The 26,531-nt window shown below is 43.0% G+C and overlaps 1 protein-coding gene across 1 annotated transcript; it reads right to left on the bottom strand.

Moving 5' to 3' along the window:
- Window positions 1-1,447: 1,447 nt before the first annotated feature.
- LOC129132426 (RNA-binding E3 ubiquitin-protein ligase MEX3C-like) lies at window positions 1,448-25,565 on the bottom strand. Its single transcript, XM_077193176.1, has 2 exons — window positions 24,980-25,565; window positions 1,448-3,870 (listed from the first exon to the last, which is right to left on the bottom strand). The coding sequence occupies exons 1-2, from the start codon at window positions 25,563-25,565 to the stop codon at window positions 2,645-2,647; spliced, it is 1,812 nt and encodes a 603-aa protein (XP_077049291.1). The 3' UTR covers window positions 1,448-2,644.
- Between the last annotated feature and the right edge of the window lie 966 nt (window positions 25,566-26,531).

The following is a 26,531-nucleotide window of genomic DNA, read 5'->3' on the forward strand; positions in this document are numbered from 1 at the left end:
GGAGCATCTCAAGTAACAAGCAGTAGGATGAGTGTCATGTTGTGCCAGGGGCAGTTTAAATTGGAGATTAGAAAAAATTTCTTCCCTGAAAGGGTGGTCAGGCATTGGAACAGGTTCCTCAGAGTAATAATGGAGTCACCATCCCTGGAAAGATTTAGAAAGCATGTAGCTGTGACACTTGGAGACATGGCTTAGGGGTAGACTTGGCAGTGCTGAGTTAACAATTGGACTCTGATTTTAAAGTTCTTTTCCAACCTATGTGACTATATGGTCCATATTTCTTTTCCCCCTTGACTTATGGACAGAGAATGGTTTAGATTGGAAAAGACCATTGAGTCAAACCATTGACCCAGCCATGCCAAGTCCACCATTAAACAATGTCACACCCTGGGGCAGGTACCTGCCAGCCTCAATATTTTAGATTTCCTACAGTTCCTGGTGCAGCTCATTTGCCCAAAACCCATTTGTTTTCTTAGCAACAATCTGCACCCTCCCCTCAGCTACTTCAGCTCATTTTGCATGGATTTATTTTAAACTTTAACCCAGCAGCTCCTGGAAACTCTTCCATGCAACTTTGGGAAAAATTGGGCCAAGGGTATTTTGGGAGGAAAAACCCACCAAAAAAAAACCCCACAAAACCCCTAAATTTTTGTTTATACCAGTTAAACTTCTTTCAGGAGCGGAGCTCTGCAGCACTGGAATGGGATCCCACCAGCCTGAGCCCTGCACATGAAATACTAAGCACCAGGAATGCCCCTGCTTGCGTGGGGGACATCAGCCAGCCCCAGCCTGCCTAAGCTGCTCTAAGTAACAACTATGAAGAGAGCAAAACATTCAAGTTAATGGAAATAAGTCTTTATTAAGTAACTTTTAATATCAGAAAAATAAAACTCTTATAATTCTCTTTACAACAAATATATAATATCAGTGCTTCGGCCATCATAATTTAAAGGCCCTTTATCATAAAATATATAGTTTTTAAACTTTACCAAAATTTAATTTATAATCCCTATGACCTCCCTACATATACATAACAAAGAGTGTAGTAAAATTAGCAAATACTAAGCTAGATCAATAGTTTATCAGTTTATTCTTAGTTTGTTGTTTATAGAAGTGGTACACGTACCTTATGTCTATTGATTCCTTGGCTTATTAGTTGCAGTGTACAATGCAATAAAACAAAATACACGCTCAGTGAACATTTGTTTGCATCTACAAGACTGTAGCTAGAGATCAGATTTTAATACTGACATATAACTATCCTACAAGCAATTATAGTATTAAAGTTATGCAGTACATAATATGCCTTCAAGGCAACTCCTAGTTGTAAACTTTTATACGAAATGTAACTCTTCAAGTGGAAATAAAAATAAAATTTTCTGCATATTTACTAGTTTAATACATAATTTCTTTTTTGTTGTTACACTGAGAAAAAGATTGTCTTGGGAAAATAATGCTTTAAAAAAGAGGAAAAAATACATCAGGACTCTACTTTTGTGTCTTTTTTTTGTTTTTGCTGTTTTAATATATGTCAGCACAGATTTGGTAATGTACTGAGGATGAAAAAGCTAGAAACATCCACAGGTTGAAATGTAAGAAGCTCATTCAAGAGACTTTTTTTTTTTGGAAAGACAGTTTTGAAATGAAGTAAACTGATTACAGGGCCACTGTCACAGCTGCTGTCATGAATAATACAAGGACATTACACAACTCCCCCTTTTTCCTTTTTCTTACTAAAAATATATATTTATGAGTAAGACATGAATTTAACATAAAAATGCTTCACATTTTGAACTATATACTCTCTAAAAAAGGTCAAGAACAGCTTGATCAGACTAATGAACAGAATGTCAGCATCATCACTCTTAGTCAAAGTATGTGCATCCCAAAGCCCTTACTGTAACTAGATGAAGCCAGACAGACTTTTTCCGCATTACACTAACAAAAGCAGTGGGTAGGAATTCACAAATTGAGACATTCCTGATCCTCTGGACATACTGCCCTTATCAAGGACAAAATGAAGGTGCATCTGGCAGTTTCTCTCTTCCCACCTGTCATTTATTATCTGAACCTGCCAAATAACACAATCCGTTTCAATAAATCAAACTATACTTTAAAAGATATTTGCAATGCTGAAGTATTAGGCATAAGTTGTCACATAAAAAAAAAAATTTCCTCAAAGCTGGTAGAAGATAGCATTGGAAGTGTTGTTTGATATGTAGATAAGACTACACATCCTCCATAGCAGACAAGTACTTTTGCATTTAGGCAACAAGGTTCATTGCTGCCAACTCACAGAAGCCAAACAATTAACAGAGATCCTTTAGAAAAGCCTGGAAACTTTTAGGGGTTTTTTCAGTTGTGTAATTTATGAAAACTTGCCCTCACTGTGCCATAACATTATACCAGATGTATCTCTGCTAAACATGCCATCTGCTTACACTGTACCAGACAGAGACCCTTTAAGTTTAGTGTTACCATAGCAGCCTTTTGAGAAAGTAAAAATTTATTAATAACTTCAGTCTAATCCCAAGGAAGTCAAACAGTCAGAATTCATTAGAAAGTTTACTAGAGGGTACCATTACATCTATGCCTTCAAGTCTTTAAAAGTCCACATATAATAATATCCCTATAATATCTCTATTTAAGAGTGAATTTGAATTGCCTGAGTAACAGCTATCTGGCAAACAGGACACAATGGGACTTCCTTTTCACAGATTTTGTTGGCACACTCCAGGCAGAAGAGATTGTGACCACAGGGGACCAGAGCCGCAACAACTTGGTTCTCGAAGCACATCACGCAGTCGAGCTTCTGTCTTGACTCAGGGGGTGAGCTGGACGTGGAGCCACCATTGGAAGATGAATAGCTGTTGGTGCCATTGGAGAATGCAGGGATGTAGATAGGGAGGCCTACTTGGTGGCCAGTGCTAGGTGGGTCATTATTTGCTCTCCCAGCCAGCGGGTGATCCAGGCTTTCTGGAAATGTGGGTGACAGGCAAGGAGTAGATGGCTGTCTCCCTCGGCATTGAGGCTTAGTATTAATAGCAGGGTCACTACCAAAGCCAGGGAGAGGGTTTACAGGTTCAAAAGGAGTCCAAATGGTTTGGGAAGGCATTGATAAGGAGTCATACACAGGAGAGTCAACCGCAAGGTCTTCCATGCCCACTGAAGGCAATGTTTCTCCAAACCAAAAGTTGCTTTTGCTGAATGGACTTGTTGGGCTGAAATCAGCCAATCTATTGCTTCCAAAACAGGAATCTGTGGAACTACTTCCCAAGGAGCTGGAGCTGTCGTTCCTATAATTAGAAATCATTCTGGTGCAACTAAGAGGGACAGGATTAGAAACAAGCCATGCAGACCTGAGAGTGCCTCCTTCAAAACTCACATCTGTACCATTGTAGTGGAAATCATTCTCTTTATTCAGCTTGATGTGGTTCCCAGTACGCATGGCTATATGCATCTCTATCTCCTCACGTGCACAGTTGACATTTTCAGGCATTCCTGTGACTTCAAAGACTGGCTCCTTGTCCCTGCTGGGGGTGACTATGTAGGTATGGGTCTGCTGCTGAATTCTTTTGATTGTAGCTCCTTTTGGTCCAACCACCAGCCCAACTACACGGTAAGGCACCCTGACTTGGACTGTCATCTGACCTGGCAGATTAGGGGTACATGGCAGGCCTCCCAGAGCAGGACCACTCTTGTTGCGTGATGCTCTGATCATGGAGAAGTGTTCAGCAGCTGAGAGAATTTCCATTTTAGCCATGGCTACGTCCTCCTTTCGCCCAGTGACAACAAAGACTGGTTCTTCTCCCCGAATAGGGGTCTTAATGTAAGTATTTGTCTTGGCCCTTAGTGCTTTTATTTTGCAACCTGTTTAAAGGAAACATATACAAGTTTGGCAAGACATCCAAGTCTAGAAAGCCACAAGAAAGCCATCTAAGCTGTTTGAGTTTCAAGAAACCATAGGGTGAAACCAGAAGCAGCTGTTTGCATCTCTGCAAGCCACATCAGCAAAACCAGTATCAACTTATACCTATCATTTCCAAACAGGCCTCTGATACTTATAGCCACAAACTATTTTAGCAATGTTTCTTGGGCTGGTTTAGCCCAGCAACTCCTCAATTGCTATTTGATGGTGAATAAACATGAATGGCTTTTTCCTCCATCAGCCACCTTTGTGATTATCCCATACATACTAGTAGGTTTAAATTTTTTCCATTGATTGGGTGCACTTCAGTTATTTCTAAGATCCTGCAAAAGGAGTAAAGGTTCACACACAAATTTGCTGATATATTAGTCTTCCACCAACAAGCATGACCTAAAAGCAAATTAAGCATTTACAAGTGAGAGAAGTGTCTGTATTACAACCTGTATAGGGTATAGATAAAATCAATTAACTGAGAACTCTTCATTTGCTTCCTTTTATCAGTAAGTGTTATTTAAAACTTTATTATTCCCTGGGAGATGAAGGAGCCACTGCTTGAACTGTCAAGTATGAGTTCAAGCAGTTTGTTGCATGCAAATAAGGCTTACTCTGTTAATAGTATATGCCTACATGGAATTTCTCTCATTCATTAACTGAGTAAATACAGTCTGAAATAAAAGCAGAAAGTTAATGAAATATTTGTCTTTGATTTTTGGGGACTGAATTATAAAGTTTGCCATGACACAGTGACAACAGGCTCTTTCCTGAGATACTCAAGGCATTTTGAAATACATACAGAAGCCCCTTTTACCCATGACAGGACCAGAAAAGCAGGCATTGCAAAATAAAGAGACACAAGCAGGTCCATGACATGCAAGACAGTCTACTGGATTCAGTCTTAATTGAATTTATCCTATTGTAAACAAATTCAAAAGCATGTAACAGTAAATGTTATTTTATAGTGAACCTCATCTTGAAAAAACTATAACTAACATTTTCAGATCAAGTGTTTTAAGCATCATTCCACTTGCAGCAATTTATTCACCTTTTCCTTATTTACTTTAAGCATCTCATAACCATTTGGATACTCAAAATAGTGTAAATAGTGTTTTGTTAGTCCTTTGCACCCAAGGTATCACAAGCAATAAATTGTACAGTTAGAAAACCACACAAAGATGCACTTTATTCAGTACTATCTACTAATATAAAGAAAGCAGCAAACATGCAGATGCTGGTTGGAATAGAGGGGAGGAAGAGCTGCTTCTTGAAGGGCCCCTGCACGTAGCAAGGACAAAGGCTGAACACAACAGTCCTTTGTTTTTGTGACACAGCTGGAAAGAAAGTTCATTAATCTTCAATAGCTAGTGAGGGCTCTGAGAGGCCCTACCTCCCCCAGAAAGCACATGGAGGAGCACAGGAGGGCTCCCAGAAGAGAGGGTGTGAGACACAGACATACCTGTGCAAAGGAGGGGATACAGACCAGAGAGCCAAACATGTTGATCAGCAAGTGTCAGCAGGAGAGAGCAAACCCATAAGCCTCAACCTCCCACTACAGCCCACTGAGAAGGCATTAGTGCTCTACTAGATAAAAAAAAAGGGAAAATGGATATGAGATGCCTTACAGAGGTGGCAAAGCACACATCCTTTGAAGCCATGCCATTTCCCTACATGTACTAGAGAGCAGCACCTCACTGGCAACTTACCTTTACTCCTTCCATCTCTTTGTTTGCATTTTTCCCTGTAGTAAATCTGCTTGCTCACTCCATTCCCATTCTGAGAAACAACTGCTCACTTTAAAAATTGCAAATGTTTATTCAACATTAACAATAATACAACAAAAGGACTAAATAAGGAAGAACAGGCCTGGGAACCTCCCTCATGGCTGCCTACCACGTGGCTGGCTCATCTTAAAGATGGATGCTTTGCCTTTTTACATCTCTAGCGCCTCCTAGAGCCTTTGTCAGTCAACTCCTTCCTTGCTGTCCAGTGGTAGAAGTCACTTTCTTACATTCTGATTGGAGGTCAGGTGCTGCCATAGTAACAAGCCAACCTTCCCAAATGCCCAGATTACCAAGACCATCCCATTATAACACATACTGGGGGGAGCACATTGCAGTAACATAACTATACATTTATAAAACTTCTTTTAACATACATATAATGTTTACCCCTTAATTATGAGAGCCAACCATTTACTCATCTATAACGATTCCTTCCCAGTTACTCAGAAAATATAGTGGGCTCAAACATTAAACCCTAAGGATCTGTAAAATGGTGTCATTGACATTTTCACACTCTTTTTACTGAAACACCTAAACACAAAGTCAGTCTCCTGCTGTGTATCAATTATTCTCCAATATATACAGATTACTTTCATTTACTCCATTCCACCCAAGTATATATCCTTATTTCCCGAAAAATTACAGAGGCAACATTTAAAGAATACTAGAGGCATTTAGACATAGACATCTATATAGCAATATAATTCTATATTATATATCACAGTTCAGAGCCCACTTAATTCCAGATTCCAAACAGCCTTACCAAGTCTTACAGCTTACATTTTAAACAAGATTTTCCTGATATTTTAGAAATTCAAATTAAGTTAGAATTATGCACCTTCAACTCCATTCCCTGCAAATTCCCAGAGATGGCTTTGCCAGTGTCACATTTCCAAACCACTCTAGTATAAAGAAAAGCCTTCTTGCCTTTCTTCCTCAGGCTGCAGAAGACAGACCAAGATGGGTATAGCTTTGCTTTTAAGGTATGAGTCACATACCTAGAAAGCAGAGGCCAAACACTGCCTCAAAACCTTGTAGCAACAGAATAAGACTTTTAAACATCAGAAAGTTTGCTTCAGCGGAAAGCTGACTCCCCAGACCATCAAGACCAACTCTCAATCTGTATCTGAAAAGTTAGGAAGAACTGAAGAAAGTCACCACATACAAAACCCAATATTTCTGAATGAGTCAGTCAATACTCACTGGATTTTGCCTACAACGAGTGCTGGAAATCCCCACAAAAGACACTCATGTCAAAATACAAGGTCAGTAGCCCATAATACCACTCTAGCCAAATGACCTTTCTATTTGCTTTTACTCAGCTGCTCTGGTTTCCCACTCTCTTCCATTAGTCACTACTGAGGCAATGCTGCAAAGCACAGCTGATCCCATCCCCTCTACAACAATTCTGCAGCCATAATGACAAGTTCTGCCAGCTATGAAATCACAGGGCCAAAGGATAAATCAAGAAGTTTCTGTATCTAAGCTCAGGAGACTGGGAAAGACAAAGGGGAAGAAAAAATATGTCACCCACACTTTTGCAATAAGATTTTTGTATCCAAGATTTTGAAGTACATAGAAAAAAAAGCCTGAAAAGGGGACTTCTAGACCAGAAGTTTCATCTAATCAAACCTTTCCAAGTGATTTTAGTTTGGTGTGATAACAAAAGTCTATTCAATACCAGTTACCATCCTTGGTTCAACAGCATAAGCATTCCTAAGCAGCACATTCAGCCATAAGTACATACAGACACAGTTAAACCAAGAATCTTTTAGTTTGTTTTTATTTAGGCAAAAATTTAGTGCTTGCATGCCCAGGCACCTGACGAGGAGCCAAGCCTGAGCCAAGTTCTGTAGGCAGTGTTCACCCTGTGCTGGCTGATTTGTATCATTCTTCTCAAGCCTTCTCCCCATTTTTTTTCCCCTTAAGAGGATTATTTGACTGTACATTTTAACCACACAATGAACATTATACTCCTAAAGAAACTTAAGGGTAGTTCTAAAGGAATAGTTTACCTCATACACTGCCAATTTGAAATGATCAAATACTTCCTAATTAAAAAGAGATTATAAGAAGACAGAATAATTTTTTCCCTTGAAATGAGTTAAGTTTAGCAGCCATAGCACCTGCAGTCCTCATCCATCACACAGCAACAACCAGCTCAGCCCTCACTCCCCTTTTCACCTTTCATCATCACTAACAGGATGAGAGACATCAAACCCAATCTCAGGCCATTCAATCCATGAAGGAAACTCCCCAATGAAGCCAGCAGAGCCAAGTAACCACAGTGGGAAGCCTGTGCACACCTGCTTCACATCACACCAGCTGAGCTGCTGCCATGAGCCAAGAACCACCCCAAAAAAGCATTCCAGACTCCTGTTCTGCACAGCCATGGAGACATGTAACCTTTCCCCAGTTTCTTTCTTCTGCTGAATTCACCTCCATGTCACACAGTGGGAATGGGACATGGATCAATTTATAGATGAGGTTCCCTTTGTTGTGTGGTATCCCCTCTCTCACCACAGGACAGAAGTCCTTAATCCTTCCAATTATCAACAGTAGCAAAATGCAACCTGTCACAGCAGGGACACACACCTTATACCACATTCCTCTTGCCAAGTGCTGCAAAACTGGGGTTCAGGCACACACAAGAACTTAAACCTTCTTACCGTCATGTCTATTTAATTTTGCCTCCCCAATTACGGAGGGATCTAGGAAAAAAAAGCTGAAAGAAATTTATCCAAATAGAAGCCTGGAAGTCATGGTGGGTAAAAAATCAGTGAGCAGCCCCTGTGAACCACAATCAAATGAAATCAGTTTGTTTTCCTTCCCTGCTCCTGACAAGTAACTAGCTAAGGGGATCAAAACTGAGAACTTCCTGCAGCTCTTCAAACACAATTAGTGTGTGAAGCTACCAGTACAGCCTAGGCTGGAAAAGCAGCAAGCAGGGTGAAGCTGTATTAGCATCAACTCATCTCTTAAACAGGAGGGAGGGCTGACGAGAAGCCCTGACCAAGTCTGGCATCCTTCAACTTGTCCCCAGAGCAACCACAGATCTCACAGCCCATCAGCACTAAAGAGAAAGCCATAGTTTGCAGGAATATATTTTTCAGTAGCTTTGCAGTTATCTGATAAAAGACAATATTGTATTACAGCCTCTATTCTGAATACAGTCTTTAGTGCTCTGACCACCATAATAAGCTGACACCCAGTAAAAAAGCAGCAACAAAATAATTACTCACATCAACCCCAAACCATGAGCTGCTAGCAGAGCCATAGCTAATTTCTTGCCTAGAAAGCAAGGGCAAGGTCTGGGAAGTCCCTCCAGACCAGCAGGGGATGGCATAGCATTGCCAAGTGTGTTGACAGGAACATGCAGGGATTTGTTTTCTATGAGCCTGTGTCGTGGTTTGAGAAGAAGTGAGTTTTTTTGGGATGCTGTGGTCAAACCAATAGGTGCTCAGATTTGAATATTGGCACCTGGTGTGGCCACTGGAGACATGGATACGCCTCTGAGAAGACGGGAGGTTAAAAGCAGAGCACTCCCAGGAAAATTTCCTCTTGGGTTCCGGCAGGGAAACAGGTCAGACCTCTCCCCTGCCCAGCTGCTGTGGCTGGGCAGGAGAGGGGAAGCCATGCAGCCGGCTTGGACAGAGAGGGGAGGTGAAGAGGCCCTTGCAGGATGGAAGGGTGGAGGAACATTGGAGAGTCATCGGGCAGCCCCCCGCCCCCCCCCCCCGCCCAGGAGAGAGAGGGAGAGCTGGTGTCTGTGCCTGTGCCACCTTGAAATTTGATAGCAGGCCGGCTGAGAAGGAGAAGGGGAGGGGGGGAGGGTGCGGCGAGAAGGTGCTCGGCAAGGCAGCTGTGGGAGTTCTGGACAGGCAGAGCCTGAGATTTTTAACCCTTTTCTTGCATGATGGAAACCTTACAAATGCTGATCCTTCTCCTGAATGAGAAGAGAGATAGGGATGAATAGCAGGAAATGAGCAAGTATGATGCAGGATTGTGCAAGTGAAAGATGTCCGAGAGAAGTTGAGAAGAATCTTAGGTGGCAGGAGATGATGGAGTGGCCTTTGGCTGGACTTTTCTTGTATAGCCATGGACAGAACCATTTTTTTCCTGTGACACAGAGACTACGTCTAGGGGGAGGCAATGGCTTGGAGCCAAGAGAGTGCAGTGATGTTATGGGAGTGCATGAACAGAGACAACGGATGAGGAGGGTGGTGGTTGGTGCTCTCGATCTTCAGTGGAGGAGAGGATCTCTGTTCCTGAGACCCCTCGGCCCTAGGGGGTGAAATTTCATGGGGACAGGTGTCCCGAAAGTGAGAGACTGTGCTCTTTTTGGAACTGGACAAAGCACCCTTAAAAGGAAAACCCTAGAAGCAGCTCTGGTCCATGCACAGTGGTGAAAGCACTGGGCATGGAAGGAAGATGTCACGATGGCAAATGATCTCCAGGCGGTGCCACGTGTGACATGGAAACACAAGAGGTTTCAACTGTGTTTCCAGGGGAAGCCTATGGCACAAGAGGGACTCCTCTCTACTTGATAAACTGAGAATTGATTATCTAAAGGGTGGTGATGGACCAAGAGTTGGTGATCTGAGGGATGGATGTATTGGAAATTTGGTGGGGGGAGGAGGAAATGTTTTTGGAAGGTTTTCATTCTTTCTGTGTGTTTCTTTTTACATATAGCTGTAGGTTAATAAAGTTTTCTCTTCTTTATTTCTAAGTGGGAGCCTGCTTTGCTTATTCCTGGTCACATCTCACAGCAGACACCAGGGAGAATGTATTTTCATGGGGGCACTGGCATTGTGCCAGCATCAAACCATGACAGCCTGCAACAGCTGTATATGGACACAGCTTTAAAGGGAGAGTCTGTTAAGCTGGCACAGCCCTTATTTCATTGCTAGGTTGCCACAAATTTTTAATCAGAAAGCAAGAACCCCTGTGACTATGTGCAAATCCTTTGTTACCTGACTGAAACATTGGATGGTAGTACCACAAGGCCAACAGCTGCTGGTCTGCAAACATAACACTGCACACCTGATTAACAAAGAAGGAAAAAATAATCTACTTCATTAAAAATGACTGCTTGACATATTTCAGAAGAGCTGTTCATTCCCAAGCTGCATTCTTTTGTTTAAACAGAACTCTTCCTCTCAGTTGTGAAATAACTAAAAGTATTTCTACAGTTTGTGATTATACAGAACAAAAAAGATAAATGCCCCATTTATTAAGCAGAGATGAAGCTGCATTGGGAGAGAAAATGAAAACCTATTCTAAATTGTTTAATGGCTAAACTTCCTTAAGCAGGCTGGCTACACAAGAAAATTAAAACCAGAACATTTGTGGCATTTTGCTGGGTTATTAAAGCCATTTTAAATACTACCTGTTGTCTAGTCAGTTGATAGACTGATTAGTTACTATCACCTTTCAACTAAGATCAAATAATTTCATCTCACACCTTGTTTTAATTAATGGAGTAGAAAATTTTAACTCTTGACAATTTAATTTTTTTTAACTGGCTGTTGAATATAATTAGTTGATTTAAGGAAGATGGTCATTTCTCTATACTTGCAAAAGATGCTGATCTACATTATACTGAGTTTGTGTGGCCAGGTTTTGGTAGCCAGGGGGCTGCAGGGGTGGCTTCTGTAAAAAGCTGCCAGAAACTTCCCCTCTGCCAGACAGAACCAATGCCAGCCAGCTCCAAGATGGACCCACATGGGAGCAGGTAGATGCTCAAAAAAAGGCTGTGACCCTGTAGGAAGCCTGCACTAGAACAGGATTCTGGCAGGGACCTGTGGAGAGAGGAGCCCACACTAGAGCAGGTTTCCTGGTAGGACTTGTGACCCTGTAGGGGACCAACATTGGAGTAGGTTGTGCCTGAAGGACTGCACCCCATGAAAAGGGGGCCACATTGGAACAGTTCATTGAGAATTGTTGCTTGTGGGATGGACTTACATTATGAAGCCCATCATCATTGTTATAAATGATCAACAAGAAAGCCAAATTAATAAATGTGAAAGATTTTATTTTCAAGATCAAAATACAATCCTCAAAAACCACAGTCAAAGAGACAGCGTCGAGCCCGGGATTGGCGCTGGGTGAACCTAGATCCGACCTCTATCGCACCAGATCTCCCTCTGTTCACGAATGCCAAATGCTGTCTCCAGCAGGGCTGTTTTATACAGTTTTTTATGCCTGAGGCAGAGGTGCCCTGATTTCTTTTGTAACCCCGCATATATATGAAGTTTTCTTTCACTGTGCAGGGTTGGACAATTGCTGTTTCCTGAGTAGTGGCAGGCGCTGATCATGTCAGGGGAGGTCATGTATTCAGATGTATGTTTCTAGACGACTTCCGTTATTTTGATTGATGATATCTATCAAGTGCTGATCTCCTTCGGTGTTCCGTGTTCCCTGATGCTTCCAGAGGAAGCCCATCTCCGCGCCAGCCATGTTCTTTTATTAGTTAATGAGGCATTCTTCTCCTGCTGCCACCAGGAGTTTCATAATTCCAATGTGGTAATCTGTCTCCAGGTTGTTCGTGGTCAGAGGCTCGTTAGATGTTAAATTCATTTTACAATTTTTATTTTATACATTTCCCCTTAAGCATGAATTATTTTACATTATATATTACAAGCATGAAGGACTGTTTCCCATGGAAAGGATCCCATGCTGGAATAGGGGAAGGACTCTTCTCCCTGAGCAGCAGCAGGAACAACATGTGATTGTTGGAAATTATATAACTTTCCTAATGATTTTTTTCTAATTAATGGCTTTAATTAACTTTTAAACTGTTTTAATTAATCATAAGAAGTTAAGCAGTGTAGTTTTCCACTCTGGCCAGCATATAGCTAACTTTCTTTTATTGTTAGAGTGTGATTATTAGATTACTGAAACTTATAAGTTTTGCTAAACTAACCCTGATAAGCTTCAGGGGCATTTTCTGTGCAGGGCTGCAGGGCCACCTCTGTTCTCAGCCGCATGATTTTCTGCGGTACCAGCAGGATGGCTCGGCAGCTCACAGCCAAAGCGGGGCCCAGCTCAGCTCCACCCGAAGCCGAGCAGAGGCGGCCTGGCCTGCCGGCTGTGGTTGGAACTCAGCGGCGGCAGAATCTTAGCCGCACTGCGGGCTGAGCTGGCCACGCAGAAAGCAGCCCCGCGGCTGGAATTAAATGTGACAGGGGTTAGAAAACAGCCAGGAAACAAGACCAGCCGCCACCCGCAGAGATCACATGACAATTCGCAGGCCTGAGCGAGATATTAACTCTTAGTGCACAGATGAAATTTGCAGACATCAATCCTCTCTCGAGTGAGAGAAAAAGGAAAGGGTGAAGACACACAAAGAAAACAACATGGGGTCAGCGAAGGAGTCAAATACCAGATGGGAGGAGAATGAGGAGATGCCTTAGTTTTGGGCTGAAATTCTCTTGTAAGGCTATGGTGACAATATAATTGATACATCAGACTCTTTTTTTTCCCCTCCTAATTCATGGAATACATTGAGGGGATGTAGCGTTCTAGCCATAGTCGTGAGCAGAAGCACCAGTGTTGAAGCAAGCAGATGTTGAAGTAGCTGTGATCTAATGAAAAGCTTGAACAGAGAGAGATGAGAAACCTGGCCCCAGGGATGGGAGAAGAAAATCTCTGTTCCCAGAGATAAAACAAAAAAACTTTTGTTTCTATACTAGAACAGCTCATCCTTAAAATTGCACCCCAATAAGCTGAGATGACCCATGGTGGTAGTTGTGGGAAGACTACCAAACCATGGGAGGGACTTCACGATTGCACATTTCTGGGTGGCTGCTATTCATGACAATTAAAACCATGAGAGAACTGTTTCTTGTGGAAAAGTCTCCATGGCACGGCAGGAGATGCCTTTCCCTAAGTGAACTGAAGAAAGATTATTTTAAAAGTGGTAAACTGACTGAAAAAAACAAATTTGTCTCTTTATACAGTGTCAGTAGGAAAAGAAAGAAGAGCTGGGGGGAGGAGAAGTGACCTGAAGGTTTCTTCTGATTTCTTACTATTTATTTTTAGTTCTGTTAATAAAGTTTTCTTTATACCCTTTAAAGTTTTGAGCCTGCTTTGCTCTCCTAATCCTTATCTCGCAGCAGAAAATGATAAAATAATTCTAGTGGGTGCACTGGCATTTGGCCTGCACTAGACCCGGTACATTAATTGGTGCATTGGCCGGGAAACTCGGATTGGCTAACCAAAACCACTACACTTAATTGGTGTTTCTGCCTGGTTCAACCAAAACCACCACACCTGACATTTTTGGTGACATGATGAACTGACCATAACCCCCATTCCATGTCTCCCTGCAATGGTGGGGGAGGAGGTAAGAACCCAGGAAGGAGGGAGGGGTGGGGGGAAGGTGTTTTTAAGGTCTTATTTTACTTCTCATTATCCTGCTCTGATATTGTTAGCAATAAATTCAATTAATATCCACAAGTTGAGTCTGTTTTGCCAGTGATAGCTATCTGTGAGTGATCTTTCCTGGTCCTTAACTCTTGAACCTTTCACTACATAATAAAAAAAATCAGAGCATTTTATACTAAAGATATTTTTCCTTGCCTCCTGACCCATCAACAACTCACCCCTGCAATCACAAGCTTTTAGATACACTGCAATGTCCTAGGGTGACTTTATGATGCTTGTATCCCCAATAATCTGTTTTGTTTATGCTGGATATTGAGTTCTGCACTTTTAAAACTAGATCCGAGAGCGAAGGGGGGGAGAAGAAGTGCGCGAAGTTTGTCTGCAGAAACTGCACTTGCTCCCCCGCATTCTCTCACTGACTGTTGCCTGCACCACGGACAGCAGAAGAGAGCTCTCCTTTGCTGTTAGTTTTTTAGCTAGCTAAGGCAGAGAAGTTCCCCAGACTGTGGCTTTTCTTTTTCTTGGAACCGATCAGCCCTGCTCTGGACCAAAAACCCAGAAAAGCACCGTGAGCTCACACCTATGGCTCACCGGGGCCCAGGATGCGGCATTTTCCAGTGCAGGAGGGACTGATAAGAGACTGAGCGAGCCGAGCTACACCCCACGAGAAGGACTCTCTCTGAATTTGCCATCTCGTCAGAACAACGAGAGGTTCCATTGTTTAATATTATTCATTTTTTCATGTTTGTGAGTACTTAGCTTGTTAAATAAACAGTTTTTTCCACTTTTCTTGAAGGAGGCTTACCTCCCAAACTGGTTGAGGGAGGGGCTGCTTGAATTTGCTTTCTAGAGGAGACCTCTTCAGGAAGTTCCCTCCCAAATCTGTCCCAAATCAGGACTTGCAGTTACCAAACCTCTGTGCCTGCCTGTGGAACATATCAACATGGCTCTGTATTTGGTCTGGCTGAGCCAGAGTTCATTTCCCCAAAGCAGTCCTCACAGTGCTATGCTTTGCATTGGTAGCTAGAAATGTGTTGATAACACACCAGTGTTTTGGCTACTGCTGAGCAGCTCTGGCACAGCATCAGTGCTGTCTCTCAAAATTCCCCCCATTAGGGGCTGGGAGTGGGCAAGATCCTGGGAGGGGACACAACTAGGCCAGATGACCCAAATTAACCAAAGGGATATTCCATAAGGGATATACAAGCTAAGAAAAGAAGGAGGAAGAGGGGTATTCCTTACTTATGATGTTTGCCTTCTGGAGCAACTGCTACACATGCTGAAGCCCCGCTAGATATCACTTGCTGATGGGAAGTAGAAAATAAAAAATTTTTCTTCCTCTTTGCTTGTGCACACACAAGCTTTCACTTTTGCCTTGGTAAATTGCCTTATCTCAGCCAACAAATTGTTTTCCATCTTATTTTCTCTCCCCTGTCCAGCTGGGAAGCAGAAGTAATAGAGTGGCTTGATGGGCACCTCGTGTCCAGCCAAGGTCAACCCACCACAGACTCACCTCAAGTTTTGTGCACAGTTTTGGACACCTCAATATAAGAAAGCTATAAAGCTATTGGAGAGTATCCAAAGGAGGGCAACAAAGATGGTGAAGAATCTGGAGGGGAAGCTATACAAGGAGCAGTTGAGGTCACTTGAATTGTTCAGCCTAGAAGATACTAAGGGGAGACCTCATCACAGTCTACAACTTCCAGGGAAGTGGAGGAGCAGGCACAAATCTCCACTCTGGTGACCAGTGGCAGGACCCAAGGGAATGGCCTGAAGTTGTGTTAGAGGAGGTTTAGGTTGGACATTAAGATAAGGTTCTTCACCCAGGGTAGCTGGGCACTGGAACAGGCTTCCCAGGGAAGTGGTCACAGCACCAAGCCTGACAATTCATGAAGTGTTTTGACAATACTCTCAGGCACATGGTGCAATTTTTCCGGTTGACCCATGCAGGGCCAGGAGTTGGACTTTGATGACCCTTGTGGGTCACTTTCAACTCAGGATATTCTATGTTTCTATGCTATACATAGGGATCAAGACTGCTCCCATTATAATTCCATCACACCCATTTCTGAGGAGCAACCGACCACTTACTTAGCATTAGCACATGTAAAAAAATACAAAGCGAAGATGATACATGACTTATCTACTTGTCATTATCCAGCTGGATCTGTAGAAGTGTTTTTATATGAGATACTTTCCAGACCAGCACTTCAAGTGCACCAGAGGTGCTGCAGCCACACAGGCTTTGCCTAGGTACCAGGACAGAGGACTCAGGAGATCTCAAGTGCTTTAACCAAGAGCCAAGGAATTGAGGTCGACCACTTGGCTGTGCCAGATCAAAGGAAGCAGGACTTTGATCCTATTTGTGCCAAGCTAAGAGATGGGAAATGTGGGCAGCTTTAAGAGTCTCTGATGATGTTGAGAAAGCTTTCCAAGAGAAGGCTACCAAAAGCTCTCATGAATATTTCCCTCTTCTAAAAAAAAAGCTGTGGTTCAAGAACCACATAGAAACTCTTTATTAAAGATTTCTTAGGCATCTATTAATATATATATATATATAAATCTAGTACAGAATGAAGTAGTCAGTCCAGGACACTATCAAATAAATCAGCAATCTCACAGGCAGAAGAATACTCCAATTCCCAAAACAGATGGCAACTTTGTAAGCAAGTTCCATGGAGCAAAAAAGCCAGAGGGCAGCAAATTGTATAATTAGTTACTTGCACTGCTGTAGCACCAGGACTAAGGTAGCAGCTGTTGAGCCAAATTAGGAAGGTACAATAGCAGAAATGCAATAGTTAGAGGGAGTACATCCAACAAATAACTACAGGAAAAAAGTTGTTTTGATTAGGAACACTGATCTAGTGAATGAAACAGATTTGTGTGAGCAACAGCATTGGGAAAGCTGACCTGCATGACAATATTAAAAAGAAACACTATTCATGCCATGCAGTAAATGGTCAATGTAGGAAAGACATTCTGTGCTGTTCTTGTGAGGCAGCAAAGGCTTCCTGAAGATAAGGAAAGCCCCGTATCTCTCTTGAGGAAGACACCAAGGTTGTCACCATGGAGACATGATGAAGGAGAGAAAGTTAAAAGATATGGACTCTAGCTGGCTCATAGAATGACAGTGGCTCCTTGATCACCTAGTGAGAATTTTGTTTCTTTCTTATAACCAATGGACAGTGAATGTGTATGTTAAGTAAATGTAAATATCTTGAAAAAGTATAAAAGCAACATGTTACTATAATAAATCTCTCTTGCACCCTTCTGATGGAGTTGTGGTACTTTGTGCTGTGTCGCACTCTATAACGACATGTCAATAAAGGAAGGTTGCAAAAGACTATGCAAATCTTCACCTACACCAAAACCTTGATTCAAAAATGCTACTAGATCTGTGTTTTTATAGACGAAATCCCACAATATACTGTCAAAGGTTAAATGATCTAGAAGGTAAAAAGTAGCAGATAACGTGTCTGTTCAAAAGAGAAACTGAGAACCTGATGCAGACTGAGAACTACTGACTCACACCAGTAAAGGAAACAGATCTCAGACACTGACAAAATCTCATGCTTTTAAAAGAATACATGAAAGATAAAATGAAAACATTAAGGAGTAACTGAAATTGGAAACAAATGCTTGATTTAGAGCTCTTTGACCTTTCTTTTGATTAAATAAAAGTGTATTAGGGCTCAGCAACATTTTTTGCTACAGGAAGTTTGCAACCTTATCCCTGCTAAATTTTTTGCCTGCAATGAGAAATTGGCTGTATGGGATGGAAGCATTGCATGAAAAAAAAAATTTAAGATCTTTGAGATAGCCAACACCTTGTTTAGAACAAAGTTTCTTTTCCAGAAATTCAGACCACAGTGTACTAGAAGAGAGGGTAACAAGCTGAGACAGGGAAACACACAACATCTACCAACTTTACAAACAGCTTAAAAGAATTCATCCATTTTCTCATGCCAGACAAGTTAATCCAGTGCAGTTCAGAAGCACATTAATCAGGATTTCTTTTTTATGTGTATGTTATAAATATAAAAAAGAAAACCATACTCTTTTATAACACAGCAATTTTCCAAGAAAATCAAAAGGACCAGACAATTAGAAATTGGTATTTTACCTTCCAAGATTTTTAATTTCAGCTTCATTAAAAACTAATCTTATGATGCATTCACGCATTAAAATCTACAGAATTTCTGGCAGACTACACAAAGTCTCCTGAGCGTGCACTGTGTTTGGTGTCCTTCCCATCCAAGAAGCCAGACAAGAACAGCATTTATGAGCAAGGATTTACAATCCCAGCTGGAAAACTTGCACCTTTCTAACACACTCCACAACTTGAGTTGGATCTTTGCATAGCAGAAATGACAAATAACAACTGAAATCACATTTGTTACATGGTATCAGAGCAATAGGCCACTGAAAATTCAGCAGTAATTTCAGATTATGCCAGGCCACAGTATGCTCACATGTTTCAGATCCTGAAGTTCCAGGCTCTAAAAATGACAAGACTTCAACTACCTCAAAAAATAGCTTTCCAACAAATACCTCAAGTTTTATTTCAGTCTTTAGAACAAGGCATTTAATATAATATTTAATAACTGGCTTCTTATAGAAGATGCAAAAAACTAATATGAAGTGTAATTGCCTTTTTCACTTAAATTAGTTGAACCTGTGGTCTGTTGTCTGTGGCAATCAGTTGGCACCGAGATACATGACAACTTCTGTCATACAAATTAAACTTATCCATGAAAGTAGAAATCTTAAGAATCCAGTTTAAAAAAAACCCCAAAAACAACAAACATGCAATTCAGGTTAGTTAGCTATGCTTATGCTGACTACTCCTTACAGGTAATTAATAACCAGTCAAGGCTATATAAGTACTGTCAATAATTCAGTAATACTATTATCACAACACATCGAGAGATAAAACCAGATATTCAGTATTTTTGAAAGGACTATAATTACTCCCTCAATAGCTAAATACAGTACATAGATATCCTAACATAAGGTCTAGGATTATATTACTATTATTATATTTTATTATAAGATATCTAACTCTAGGGTTGCTTTAGCACTTTTCTACTACCTGAGTGATAGCTATTGCTTTTATTTGGCTGTTCAGCTATATTAGATAGTTATCAACTACCAACTTATCAGAATTATGGTTTTGTTTCAATTTCCAGGATTATTTTAAACAAAGTAATATTTTGCTCAAGAGCCCACACTGAAAAACAAAGAACAAAAAAGAGTCCCGGATCATTAAATCTGCATAGAAGCGTTGCTTTAGAGTTAAGCAGCTCCCAACTCTAGTAATGTTTTAGGGAGAAAATCCACTAGTGTCAGTTTTATCGAGGATATAAACACTTGGAAAAACCACATTACTTGGATAGTCAAAACACTGGAATGTATTAAATATATTCCAGCAATCACTATTGGAAGACAGTCAATATACTCAGAGATGCAGCATGTCTACAGGACACTTTGTCCCTTCCAGCATCTTTCAGGTTTTCTGTTTGTCTTTAGACACTACCCCTCTTTTTGCATTATTCAAAAGAGATTTTAGTGTTTAAATGTGTCTTACTTCAAGTGCAAAGTGCAGGAGGCACTGAAGACTTAGCATCACCAACTATACATAAGGGAAACAGTTTTCAGGTGATCCACAGAAGACTTTCACAAGTCCTTCACATGATTTAGAAATTAAAACAAAACCTTCAAAATTAGACCTCCAAAAGCTTTTTAAGTCTGGATACCTGCTTATTTAATTCCAGCTTTTCTCATGCAAACAAGGTCACCTCCTCAGCAACACAGCTTTCTTGCTACCACTTCTCAAGAGCACTTTCTCTAACTTGATTTTAGTTTTTTAAACCAATGCAACTTAGTGCATGCAGGATTTTTAGCTGCTGACAGCAAAGGAAGTAGCTTTTCTGCTCAGCATGATGACTGGCCAAGTTAGCAAAGGGTGGATTCAACAGCTAGTTCAAATTCACACAGGAAGCCTATACACTGCCAGGAATAGAATCTAGTTTTCTTGGCTCCTAGTCACATGCCTTTAAAAGAATAAAAGGATACAAAAATATTTTCCTTTGTTGTTCACTTTTGAGATTTTGCTACCTCAAAGACTACAAAGAAATATATTGCACTACCTCAAAAAGTGTCTGTCAACTTCATTTCTCGAGGGGCAAGGGGAATAAGAAAAGGCTGAGAACATTTAAGATTAATAAAAATAACATTAAAAAAAAAAGAAAAAAAAGGCACAAAAATCTGCCATGTTTTAGAAATAATACACAACTTTTAAGGAGCACTAAACTTATTCATTAAAGTCTTAATCCTTTTCCAGTGATGTAAATGCTTCCAGCAGCAACACGTTGAACTACTGTCACAGTAACCCAGCAACCTCTAACATAGTTTCAACTATCAACCACAAAGTACATTTCAAGCACTCCACAACTTCTATAGCTGTGGCATCCCACATCTGTGCACAGCTGCCAGCAAAAATGCCCACACGAGACCCTGGGCTGCAGCAAAAGACATGCCCAGCATTCTCCCCCTCTACTCTGCCCTTCTGAGACCCCACCTGGAGTATCACATCCAGGGGTCTGAGGTCCTCAGCACAAGAAAGACATGGACCTGTTAGAGTGGGTCCAGAGGTGGCCACAAAGATGATCAGAGGATTGGTGCACCTCTCTCCTATGAAGAAAGGCATGGGATTGTCCAGCATGGAGAGGAGAAGGCTTTGGAGAGACCTCATTGCAGCCTTCCAGTATCCTAAGGGGCTTATTAAAAGGAGAGAGTGGGGCTCTTTATACAAGCAGATAGTGACAGGAAAAGGGGCAATGGTTTTAAACTGAAAGAGGGCAGGTTTAGAGGAGATGTTAGGAAGAAATTCTTTACTCAAACAGTGGTGAAGCACTGGAACAAATTGCCCAGAGAAGTTGTGGATGCCCCATCCCTGGAAGTGTTCAGGGCCAGGTTGGATAGGACTCTGAGCAACCTGATCTAGTGAAAGGCACCCCCACCCATGGCAGGGGAGGGTTGGAACTAGATGATCTTGAAGGTCCCTTCCAACCCAAACCATTCTATGATTCTAATCTGGAATCCAGAAACCTAGAGCAGGGCTGTGGGAACACCACTGCCTTAAGTGCTGTATTTATTTCTGAAACTCACACACAATGGAAAAAACGTTAAATGCGTGCACCATAAGGTCTTTGCTTGTTTACAGCTTGCTTAGGACTCAGAAGCTCCTTTGGTCTGATAAAGTGTCTAGAGAGTCTCTTCCACTGTGCAAAAAAATTAAATTTGGATAAAGAATACTGTGGAATTCTGGTTATCATTACTTTTTCAGTTAGGACTTACAAAAAACATGCTCTCAGACACAGCAATGAGGCCTCAAGCAAAGCCTAACTCAAACTCAGCATTCCTGGTATTTCAGAGCTGATGTTTTTAGACTGCAGACATTCAAGTTCTTTTTATACCTCAGACAGAAACAGAATATAAACCTAATCTTTGTGGAAATCTATCAGAAGTAGCATTTCAATCTCATCACCCCTACATAATTAAAGTACTGCAGTACAGAGGAGTCTGGCATAAAACTTACCTGAATTCATTCAAGATAATCCTGGGAAGATCATGGAAGAGATCCTCCTAGAAGCTATGCTAAGGCACATGGAAGACAAGGTGATTCAGGACAGCCAGCATGGCTTTACCAAGGGCAAGTCCTGCCTGACCAACTTAGTGGCCTTCTATGATGGAGTGACTACATCAGTGCACAAGGGAAGGGCTACAGGTGTCATCTATCTGGACTTCTGTAAGGCCTCTGACAGAGTCCCACACAATATCCTTCTCTCTAAATTGGAAAGAGATTGATTCAATGAGTGGACTGTTAAATGGATAAGAAATTGGTTGGACAGTTGCATCCAGAAGGTAGCAGTCAACAGCTCAGAGTCCTGATGGACATCAGTGAAAAGTGGTGTCCCTCAGGGGTCTGTACAGGGACCAGTGTTATTTAATATCTTCATTAATGACATAGACAAAGGGATTGAGTGCACCCTCAGCAAATTTGCAAATGACACCAAGCTGAGTGGTGCTGTTAACACACCTGAGGGATGGGATGCCATCCAGAGGGACCCAGACAAGCTTGAGAAGTGAGCCCATGAGAATCTCATGAGGTTCAACAGGACTGAGTGCAAGGTTCTGCACCTGAGTCAGGGCAATCCAGGCTGGGAGATGAAGAGATCAAGAGCAGCCCTGCCAAGAAGGACTTGGCGGTGCTGGAGGATGAGAGGCTGGACATGAGCCAGCAATGTGCACTTACAGCCCAGAAATCTAATTGTATCCTGGTCTGCATCAAAAGCAGCCAGGGCAGCAAGGCAAGAGAGGTGATTCTGTCCCTCTGCTCTCATGAAACCCCACCTGCAGTGCTACATACAGCTCTGGGGTCCCCAGCACAGGAAGGACATTGACCTGTTGGAGTCCAGAGTAGGCCACCAAGATTACAGGGATGAAGCACCTCTCCTATGAGGAAAGGCTAAGAGAATTGGGATTGTTGAGCCAGGAAAAGAGAAGGCTTCAGGGTGACCTAATTGTGGCCTTCCAGTGCCTGAAGGGAACCTACAAGAAAGATGGAAAGAGACTATTTACAAGAGCATGTAGTGACAGAACAAGGGGGAATGGATCCAAACTGAGAGTAGGTTTAGATTAGATATTTGGAAGAAATTCTTTCCTGTGAGGGTGGTGAGGTACTGGAACAGGTTGCCCAGAGCAGCTGTGGATGCCCCATCCCTGTAAGTGTTCAAGGCCAGGTTGGATGGGGCTTTGCACAACCTGGTCTAGTGGAAAGTATGATAATGTAACCAGCTGGTTAGGATGTCTGCTAGGAAGAGAATATGCATCTTCATTTTTACAGAGAGCAGAATGATCTGTGAAGGATGCAGCTCTGACCAGCCTTGCTCAAGGCAGATCAAGCTGCACTACAACTGACAACACTTTGTGGGCTAGGGCACAGACACATGCAAAGCAAGTGGATGAAAAAGCAAGAGCCTCGAACCCATGCAATGAGCCAGCAGAGTTCTGTACCATGAAAGGGGATGCAAGGACTAGTATGTCTTAAGACATTTGACAAATATTTAGTGGAACTAATACAAGTTACATGAGGCAGTCTTTAAGCATAAGTCTCCCATTAATGAGAATTTTGAAGGGCCTCCTTGCACAAAGTTTTCATGCAAGTATATTTGGTAACAATTTTTTTAGTGCTCCCTCTACTCCTGCTCCTTCCTCTTTTGTAGCTGTAATTCTTGGTATTATAAAATCCCTCCCCATCAAGGCTAAATATTTTATCACAAGCCAAACAGCATGACACCAGATAAAAAATAAAAGCAGAAGCAGCAAATGAACCCTCAGGAACAATGATCCTATTTTTATGCAAACCCCATTATCTTGTCATTAAGTGACTCAAAGTATGGAAAAATATACTACAGAGAACAACCCTGATCTGGTGGAGAATAAACACGGCAGCCTAACCAGTCCTTGAAGCCCAGTAGTTTTTATTTCTTTAGAGAACTGTAGCAATCGCAGTTTTCATTTCTGTTTTCCACCCACCCCCCTCTCCTCTGCCTACCATCCCCAGTAACACATGAATAGTCTTAAGACATTGAAACACCATTTCTTGGAAAACAAATTTTCTGCTTGAACAGAACAGACCTGTCTGCATCAGAGGAAGCTACCTGAAAATTTCTGCTGCACAGCCTTCTATTCTCCTTTGACACATACAGCAAAAACCCCACCCTTAACTGCTAAAAACCTAAAATAAATGTAGAAAGAGAAAACAAGTTCGCCTAAGCATTGGTGCTCAGTGGGCCTTTCTTTAGTACCACATTGGTTTAGACCAATCTTACTATTTCTTCCATACTCAAGGGAAAAAAACATTCCACACTGGTGTAGAGAGACTAGGCAGCATAACTGCTCATTATCAAAGCTCATTAGCAAAGGAGACACACCACCCCCAAAACAATTAAAAATAACACAGAAAGGGAAGAGAGAGTGGCAACTTCATTGTCCGAGTTTCCACACCTACACTTGACACTGCTCAGTGCTTCTTCCAATATATAAAAAGGGCCTTTAAAATTAAGTTCACCACTAGAAAGATGGTGCAAAACATCTAACTCCTCCAAGCACCACTCCTACAAGACCATATAAAAGGCACAGAATGATGGTGACATCACTGATGACCTCATCCGAATGACATAATAGAGACCCACCGAGTGTAGCAACAGCAATCAACAGGAAGCCATAACCCAAACAGAAAGACAAGGGCTTTCACAGAGGAGGGCTAAACATGGCTCCTTTCTCCATCTCGTTGACTCTTCAGGTCTTTGCAATCGGTGAGCACCATGAAAAGCTGTAGGAACAGTGTCAGCCCATACCTTGCTCTCCAAGGCAAATTAAAGCCCTTCACTCAAAAATCTTTGTAAAACATAATACTAAGTTCCTACAGTGAAAGTCAGCTTCTCACTAAAGACCACGAGCCAAGTGTCACTGAAAAGCAAAGCCTATGCCAACACTTACCTGTACGTTGCCAGGCTATCCTACTGCATTTTACAGCTCAGATGAACAAAAATGGAAGGTTTGAGCTAATCCAGTCCTTGCTCTCGCCTTCTCAAGCTGGGCTGGCCTGGTGCCAGCATCCTATACCCCATGGGGAAGCTAGAGGCTGGGAGGGAGAGGTCGTCCCCAGGGGGCATAATGCTACTACCGAGGCAAGGGGCTCCTGCAGCTAGCCTCGAAGGAGCATGCCCCAGGGGCGTGCGGGGATAGGCCTGCCACGAACCCCGGGGAAGGGCAGCAGGCCCAGGCCGCCCCACAACCCATCCAGTCCTCCACTCACCCTGGCGGCCCACGATCTCAGCCACATGGTCAGAGCTGGGCACGGGCACGCACTCGGTGGTGTTGACGCTCTTTCCGCAGAGCAACGCCGTCTGCTCGCCGCTGAGGCCCACCGAACCGCCGCCACTCAGGCCACCGCCGTAAGCGTGGGACAGCATTGCCGCCATCATGCCCTCAGGATCGTGCGCCCCGGCCGCTACCTCCTGCTCATCGAGAGCGGGCGAGAGCAGGACGGATCCCAACGCCGGCAGAAGCGGGAGCGGCTGGGAGGGCGAGGAAGACGTGGAGAGCAGCAGCAGCGCGGCCAAGTGGTCCTCTTCGTCCTCTTCCTCCAGCTCCAGATCTCCCTCGCCCCTCGCCGCCGCCTCCCCCGCTCCGCCAAGCCTCGGCTCCCCGAGGGAGCCCGGCGGCGGCGCCAAGCCCGCCCGCTGCCGGGCCACCCCCATCACTCCGCTGCCTCCGGCGGGCAGGCCGTGGTCGCGGAAGCCGAGGCCGGAGATGTGCTGCTGGAGCAGAGGCAGCGGGGGGGGGGAGAGGCGCGGCAGCTCGGCGGCACAGGAAGCCGCGGCGGCGCTGCTGCTCGGCATGGCGGGGGAGGCACGGCAGGCCGGGCAAGGTCTAGCGGCGCGGAGCCGCCATGCCGTGAGGAGCACGACCCGGACCCCAGGGGCCGCGCTCTCAGCAGGCCTTCTGCCCCATAACCCACCCCGCAGCAGGCCTACAGACGGCGCTAGAATAGAGGGATCAGCGGGGAAGAGGTGATCCCGCCCCGCGCTCGCCGAATCGCCATTGGGCGGCAAAGCCGGTTCCTGGGCGGCGCCAGGGATGGATGGGGTGTCAGGAGGCCCCGCCCTCGACCCCGCCGCCTCAGCGCTTCGGTGAGCCCTGGGACGGTGGGGTGCTCTGAATTAAGGTCCGGTGAGACGAGGTGAGCCCCAAAACAGACAAAAATGACAGACACCGTCTGATGGACGTGGTGCCCTCTTTTCCCTCATACCTTGTTGTGTGTTTCCCCGCTGAGGTAAAGGCTCTGTGATTTGACAGTTACCATCCTCAACAGAGCCCATCTCCCTTCTCTGTGGTAAAAGCAAAGGCAATTGGCTGTGGACATCTTAATACAACCATAATAAAGTGCTTGAAAGCGATCTCTCACGGAGTTAGTTGCTTTATTAAACAGAGCATCTTCAAGGGTAGCCCAATGTGTCAGGGACATTGGTATGAGCACTGTGGCTTGAACAATTTATAGCCCATACTACAAATTAGAATCCAATAAAGCCTTTATAAAGTCTGTTTTAGGAATATCCAGTTATTTCTACCGTGCTCATATCTGAGGTGATAGAATTGTATAATGACTTTGCAGTCAATAAAAAAATATGTAATGTCGCAGACATCTTTTTATGAAAATCCTTTTCTCAGGATTTTTCTTCCTGAGAAGCTGAGAGGCTCCAGGAACAAAATGTAAACAATGGTTATCTGCTGCTGTGGAATGCAACAGGTGCATCTGTGATTGGCCCATCTTAGATGTTTATAATTAATCGCCAATCCCAGCCCAG

This window comes from Agelaius phoeniceus, chromosome W (assembly GCF_051311805.1).
Source record: "Agelaius phoeniceus isolate bAgePho1 chromosome W, bAgePho1.hap1, whole genome shotgun sequence".
Taxonomy (NCBI): Eukaryota; Metazoa; Chordata; class Aves; order Passeriformes; family Icteridae; genus Agelaius; species Agelaius phoeniceus.

Bases quoted from the DNA above. Each gene is read 5' to 3' on its own strand.
- LOC129132426 (XM_077193176.1), bottom strand. From the start codon at position 25,565: ATGCCGAGCAGCAGCGCCGCCGCGGCTTCCTGTGCCGCCGAGCTGCCG. The intron at 3,871-24,979 runs GTGAGTGGAGGA...TCCTTTAAACAG, and splicing joins TGAGATCGTGGGCCGCCAGG to GTTGCAAAATAAAAGCACTA.